General features: G+C 39.2%; 1 protein-coding gene across 2 annotated transcripts; it reads left to right on the forward strand.

Annotated features, from left to right (window-relative positions):
• Positions 1-417: 417 nt before the first annotated feature.
• Positions 418-3,695, forward strand: LOC106918815 (regulator of G protein signaling 21-like). 2 transcript variants are annotated; one of them, XM_088014865.1, is made up of 4 exons: positions 418-519; positions 769-848; positions 1,527-1,693; positions 1,788-3,695. In XM_088014865.1, exons 1-4 carry the CDS (start codon positions 503-505, stop codon positions 1,962-1,964), a joined length of 441 nt encoding a protein of 146 aa, XP_087870991.1. In that variant the 5' UTR covers positions 418-502; the 3' UTR covers positions 1,965-3,695. The 2 variants fall into 2 exon arrangements, with proteins under 2 accessions (XP_087870991.1, XP_087870992.1); XM_088014866.1 differs by having other exon boundaries at positions 426-619; positions 788-848.
• The last annotated feature ends 3,900 nt before the right edge of the window (positions 3,696-7,595 follow it).

The following is a 7,595-nucleotide window of genomic DNA, read 5'->3' on the forward strand; positions in this document are numbered from 1 at the left end:
TCGGTGCTTCCTGATCGCTTGCTTGTTGTTTTAAGTAGGTTTGGTCTTTAAGCTCAAAAATCTTGAGCTCCACCACAGGAATACCGACACTCAAGACTGAAATCTGACTGAATGCTTGTCGTCAAAGCCTTAAAGAACTTTGCTTGACCCCGTCCTGACCTGAAACACTGGAATTATCCAGTCAAGTCATGCAGTTATTCCTTATTAACACAACCACATGTGCATATTAGCGATAACCACCGCTGTGGCCCAACAGGTGAGGTCAGCCTAAATCACGGCTGAGCTCTCTCTTCCGCATGTTGTGGTAGGATGCCCTGGTTCTCCCAACAACAACACTTTGCATGCCCATTTCCATATATTCCATCCGCACTGGGTGGGGTGCGTCGACGGAGTGGGGGAGATTTAGATTTGCTCAGTCACTCGACTCCAATCATTTGCGAACGGTCACAGCCCCAACCTCAACCTGGCAGGACCTCGTCTCCGTCGCCCGTAGCAGAAGACGATGGAGATGGCGATAAAGTGAGTTTCTGCATGTATCATTATTGGGCCTTTAGCACATTTCAGCAGGGAACTTCACACAGCAGCCATGTGGAAAACACCAAGGAGTTTTTCACTCACTGTAAGTCTCATTTTTTACTTTGGGGCATTAGTTAGCCTCACGTTGTGAAAATGGTTTCGCAGGATTTATCAGGATGTCGTAGATGTTTACACGTAGTAGTCACAGATAACTTGGCTAGTCATGGCTCTTGATGCTCTTTTCAAGGGTAGATTTTGTTGCTTTCCCAAGGATCCGCTGAACGATGTTGAGACTTGGAGCGAATCTGTGGATAAAGTCCTCGGTTGCAAAGGTGAGGATCTTCAAATTTTGCTCCTTGAGTCATTGACAATGGATAACCAGAGGCAAAGTCAGAGACTGCAAACCTTCAAAGTACAAAACATCATTTGGTCAAGATATCTTCTCATTTGGAGGTCCTCGTTCAACTCGGTTCAAAAATACTACATAGATCCCAAAGGGAAATGTTGCTGCAACTCACCTTAACTCAAATTGTTCAAAGAGTTATAATGATGGCTGTTGGTAGGAAACATCTTTCGTAGAGTGATGGTTTGTACATCTGGAACAGTTCATACCCAGTAATAAAGATAGTAACAGATCTTACAGTTTTTAATTCCCAGTTGAAACAATGGCTTAAACAAAACCAAATTTGCGAACACTGATCAATACCAACCTACTTTGTTGTGGAGAGTTAGCTGTCTCTGATATGTATTTTCATGTTTTTCTTAAGTTCCAAAAATTTTACATATGTGTCTCTGTGTGTGTCTGACAGGAATCTTTAATTCTGATTCGCTGTCTTTTAACAAAGGTCCAATCAAGGACTGGATTTGCAAATTAGCCTGTGGCTAGAAAAGAACAAATGCTTTGTTTTTAACATATAACATTGTTTAATGTTTTGTCCCTGATGAAACGAATGTGAATTGAATTGACTTGACTTGACGTGACACAAATCTCCTGACCCCATGATTTCCAGCCGGACAGATTGCGTTCCGGGAGTTCCTGAAGTCGGAGTACAGCGAGGAGAACATCCTGTTTTGGCTCGCCTGCGAGGACTACAAGAAAATCAAAACGGTCCCAGAGATGATCTCATCCGCCAACAGGATCTACTCCGAGTTTGTCCACTCAGAAGCACCCAGACAGGTAAAAAAAAAACAACAAACATGTCGGACTGAGTCGCTTCCATTCAGAACCCCGCCACTCTAACAACACTCTGGGTCATATTGTTTGATTCCAGATCAACATCGACTGCACTACCAGAGAAAACATCACAAAGAACATCTCCCAGCCGACTCTGACGTCTTTCGACACAGCGCAGAAGCTTGTCTACAGCCTGATGGCCAGGGATTGCTATCCACGCTTCCTAAAATCTGACATCTATCAGGGACTCCTGAGGAAAGCCGACTCCAGGTGACTGTTCCGATGGAAAAGGTCCCGTGAAAACCTCCTGCTGGGCTGCGATGCCGCGTGGATAACCGGTTTATCCCGCACCACCCCATCCTGGAGCATAGGGAATGTATCTTTACTTCTTCTCAGCCTGTGTGGTTCTGTAGTGAGTTGCAGCTCTAGAGAATTTACTGTTTATTTATGTTAAGACGAAGGTAATCCTGTAGGAAACTGTGCACATTCATCTTCCACAATGATCTATTTCTCTAGTCTATGACTACACAGAATCAGTTCCTTTATTGTAACGTATTATCACAACTTTGATTGATTATGCGGAAAGAAATGCTGATTTGTTCTGCAGGTTTTTCTCTCCATTTTAATATGCAAACACAGTTGTATCTGTCTACTTTACCCTCTATTTAAAGTTTATTTCTGTTTGCAGCTTTAAAACATCTTACAAACTAAATTTGTTCAGCTTGGGTGTGGTCCTTCTGAGTACAATGCAAATGAACGTTAATGATCTGCAGGATGCAAAAAAGTCATTTGAACACCAGGTGGCAGCAAACGTCTTGAAGTTAAAAAAAATGCCTCCACATTTCCTCTATGGAAGTCCAATAGTGTCACAATTCGGATTTGGTCAGATAAGTTGAATAAATATTTTCACGTGTAAATTTAAAACCTTTAAAAACACACATTAATCAAATAAATACAGGAATCAACAATTATTTAATGTTCTAATGTTTTATATTCAATTCCTGGATGAATGTGTGAATAAATCTATAAGATTTTAATGCATTATTTGATTATTTATTTCATTACTTCATTATCTTATTTGTGAGACACAAAAATCAGAGTCAGTGGGAGGGGCAAACATTACTGTATTTGTATTATTGTGAAAGTTAACCAATCCAGATCTCAATTCAATTCAATAATCAGAATATTTTTGATTATTTCACGAAATATGAAACCACGAATAAGTGAAATGACTGTAAATACTTTTAAAGCACAATGAATTTACTCTTAAATTAACAATACTGATATGTCCTTATTTGGTAATTTATTGACCCATTTACATATTTGTTGTTTTGAATTTTTTTAATCATATGTACTTATTTCAATTTGACTTGAGTTGTCACTTTTAATATATATATATATATATATATATATATATATATATATATATATATATATATATATATATATATATATATATATATATAATTTTTTTTTTTTTTTCACAATTTTTGTTTGGCACTGCTGGGCTCCCGTACGTTTCACTCAATCTGACCTAGAAGCTCCATTTATTAGAGAAGTGCATGAATCATCTCATGTTAAACTTTGAGCTGCAGTCAGACAGCAGACGGTGGGCGGGTCGGAGGGGAGAACTGCTCACTCATCGCGAAAATGTATCTGAGGACAGTCAGAGCGCAACGTTTGGCCTAATCTGATCTGACGGCTCACGCCAAGCATCAAAAACCCGAAATTTAGTTTTTAAGTGAATCAAAGGTAGGGAGAAGGGATGACTGTAGCTAGCAAGCGTTTTGTTTTGCTTGTCACTTCTCATTGGGACATGATGGATTTTACAAGCTGATGGAATAGTTTATGCAAACAGACGCAAATACAAAAAGAGTGCAACCTCCTCCCCATCACAGTCAACCACAAATACAACAAAGAGGCTTTAACTCTCTTGGAAAATCTCCATCTTAACCTCAGGTTATACTGTATAAAAGTTTCAAAGAATAAAGTAATGTGCATCTTATCTTTATTGTCACGTGTTTTTGTTTTTTTGGGGGTTTTTTGTTTGGAAAGTAGAAGTAGTTCTCAGCTTGGTTTCACCTTGTGACTGCTGCGTGCTACGTGAACATTCTGTTCAGCATGTGTTGGTGGTACTGAATGTACGGGGAGTTTTATCTAAAGAGGTGTTCCACGTGTTTGGCAGAGCGTTGTGACACCCCGCCACAACTTCCTCTGCCTGAGACGACCGCGGCTGCCACCCCCAGCCGGAGGAATCTGGCGAAGGCCGGTTCGTTTTTGTTTGGGCCTCTGTTTATCAAAAGAACAGGACAAAAATAGTCACCATTAGATGTTGTTTTTCTAACGCTCCATCAAGCCGCTGCATGCAAAACCCCTGAAAACGTCACTAATGACAACAGCCGACGGAGGAACTGGTGAGGTGTTGCAACCGATAAAGACGAGAAAAAAACTTGATAACACTTAATGTCACCACTGCAAGTCATCAACATGTACAAAGCATTTCCTGTTAGAAACACACGGATGGAGACAGGGAGATAAAGTGCTGCTTACATCAGTAGCAACATGTTAGATATCCTGAAATCACTTGGGCATATTTTGAGATTATGCATGTCTTCGCGTTGAGTGTGTGGACTCTTTCGACGCTTCACAGCGTCAGAAGTTCCACTGATAAAAATATCCATAGCCTGTTATGCAAACGTTGCCTGACCCCCTTGAATTTTTTTTTTCATGTTGTCTGAGCGCAGCCTTGAGCTTCAACATTTCATTGGGATTTTATTCAATACACCAACATGGTCTAAGATAACAGCAGTTCTCTCCGTCCAATATGACGAAAACTAGCTTGCAAAGAAGGATGGGTGGAAATTTTAATCTTTTGTTGGGCAAAGCTGGGAGACATCTTTTTTACAGCAAAAGTTAGTATGAAATATTAACTCAGTGGAGCTAAATAGAAATACAGCCACACTTTTTAGATTTTTATCTTTAAAGTATTAGGTGTTTTCCAGCCACATAGTGACATTAAGTAGCACAATCAAGTAACTGTGTTCATTTCAGTTGTTATAAAATTCTATAAATATCAAATATGACTGAAAAGAAATTTTACTTTGTCATTTAACACCTTGAAATTGGGCCTCTGTCTCTTTAAAACCTCCTGCTCTGTCTGGAACTCCGACTTCAGGAAGTCAAAACAACATGGCTCCTCCATTAACTCTAGCAATGATTTTGCCAGTGTTTCACTGATGAGTATAATGAGCTCCTATAATGAGTTCAGCTGATGCACAGTTCCAGCAGGTGTTTGCTAATTGCTGCTGGCTAGTCTGAAGGAGCTCAGTGAGGAAGTTCAGTGAGGCAGAAGCTTGAGAAATGCAGCTCCAAGGAGGAGATTTGTCCTAGAAGGCGGAGCTAGGTCCACCCAGGTGTTTTGCACAGCTGAATGGGAAATTAAAGAAATTGTCAAATATGTATGACAAAGTCAAAGCAGCACACCAAGTATGTTATTAATGAGGGAATAACATAATGTGAAGCTCAAAGGCAGTTTTACGTGATACTGTCCCTTTAAGAAATAAAATATGCCTTACTTCCCTTCCACTTCTCAATTATGTACTTACGGTTAATAAAATCATGACATTTAAGATTAGAATATTATATTAAACATTTTAATACATAAATGTGGGATTAATGAAAGGTGTAAGATCTGGTTGAAGGTTGTTATATTTAAAAGTGACTTTTTATCTGACAACCAAAACTCATCGGTGCACATATACTAGTTTATTGAATATGACTATAAATCCAGACTGAACAACTTGCACACACTATGATGGAAAAGCTTGAAACGCCTCTTTAATTATTCATATTTGGCTCCTTGGATGCCCAGACTGCAGAGGAAAAATCAAATAGAGAGTGGGGAAAAAGGGCCAGTTTTGAAACTGGAAAAAAAAAATCTTTCTCAAATGAACATGATTTAAAAGTTATGACTTAAAAAACCCCAGAAAAATCCAACAAAAATCAGAAACTGGACCAGAGGGAGGCATTACCCTCCACTTGACCATCCACCGCCTTCCAAACCCCACTGTAGTTAAAATAGTGTTTTCTGTCTGCCGAACAGTTTTATCTGTGGCATTCATCTTGGATGCAGCAGGGGAGATGGGAACAAATTGTGTCTTTGTGACAAGCTGTTAGTAACAAAGAGCCCCAATATGCCATTTAAAACGGATCCTCCGCTAAGTTCCTTTGTAGAAATGGCACAGGTTAATCCCTGGAGTTTAGAAGACTTTGTATTCCTGGATGATGTAAATGTCAGAGTTAAGAGGCTTAGCAAACAAAAACATTCGTCTGAAAATGATTGCTTGAAAATTGCTGAAAATAATAAAAATATATGTATATGGATTTTATGATCACTTAGATTATAAGAAAGCCTAAACTGTAAAACATAGAGAATCTATGAATGGAAAAAAATACTTTAACATCCACTAACACGGGGGGGTCAAAGTCGTTTTCCTTTAGGGCCCAATCCACATCACCAGTGTTCTTAAGGGGCCAGTTGTGCCAAAGTGTATTAATAAAAGCCGTTAAATTGCTAAAAAGTAAATCAATTCTTAAAATTAAATAATATTCAATATCTCTCCAGACCCTCCAGGATTTTATTGGGTTTTTTTTTTTGGGGGGGGAAGGGGGTTATAATAAAAAAGTTTTCATGGTAGTTCTTTAGAAATATTTGTGCTTATGTATGACGGTATATGCGACTTTTTATTACTGGTCGGCGGCCGGATCATTGTGGATTATAACTCAACATCAAGTAAGGCTGGAACAGCTGTTCAGTAGAAGTGGGACATACTGCCACCTGCAGGTGGGAGTAAACTGTCTCTCAGATCCAAAGTATTTCACCATTTTTGTGAAAAATCTGCAATAAAATCCCTATTATGCATTACTGCATAATAGGGATTTGTTGATTTTGCGTGAATCTCCACAATAATTCCCAAGAAAGTGGAGGGACTAATTTATGCAATTTGGCAATAAACAGATAAAAACCGATTTGAGTTGATGAAATAATGTTCAAGCATTATTGATGGTTCTATTTAAAGCACATAAAAAGCTATGGAGGGCCAGATTTGGCCCCCAAGGCCTTGAGATTGACATAAAACTAAGAAGTTTTTTTCCAGGCCTGCATCCCACCCAGCATTGTTCTGCTTCCACTGTGTCTCACATGGGTAATGTTGTGTTTAAGGTGATTCTGCAACGTCTAAAATTCACAAGTTTGCATATTTGGCTTCTACCTCAGCCGAGCAGGAACAGGAATGTTTTGAGTTTGCTTTGAATGTTGACACTGCGGTTTTTTGTTTAATAAAAATTATTCTGATTACTTCCCAAGAATTACCCCAGGGCCTCACAACTCTAATAACAAGCATGAGTTTAGTGATATATAGTTACTAACCTGATTTATGACAAAATCAACGTTACACAAGGATAAAAAAAAAAAGTGCTTTTAATTCTAATTCTGCATTTTGGGTTAAGTGGTGATTTTAGACGTAGTTCGGTGTCGGTCTGTGCATGTCAGCCAGGTCTGCTTCCAGGTTTGTCCTGTGACTTGTTCAGGCTGTATCCCGTCTCTACGCCACTGAACTGCTGGGAAAGTTTCCCTAAAATAGATATGAAGACACAAACTGAGTGACCTTTTGCGGTAAATTGTTTTTTTCGCAGCTATACAGATATAGCCTAATTTCCATTTCACTTCTGTTTATTACTGATAAATCCTGTTTGACCACATCAGAGAAGTTACACACCTGCAAGGTTCAGTCTAATCAGAAAGCATTTCCAGTTACTCTCCTACTTTGGTACTTTTGTTGCTTGCAGGCCGGACCATTTCATCCAATCCTGCCTTCCATTCAACCCTGAATCCCGACCAATGAGG

This window comes from Poecilia mexicana, unplaced genomic scaffold, assembly GCF_051168715.1.
Source record: "Poecilia mexicana isolate PSO_F unplaced genomic scaffold, ASM5116871v1 scaffold_17, whole genome shotgun sequence".
NCBI lineage: Eukaryota > Metazoa > Chordata > Actinopteri > Cyprinodontiformes > Poeciliidae > Poecilia > Poecilia mexicana.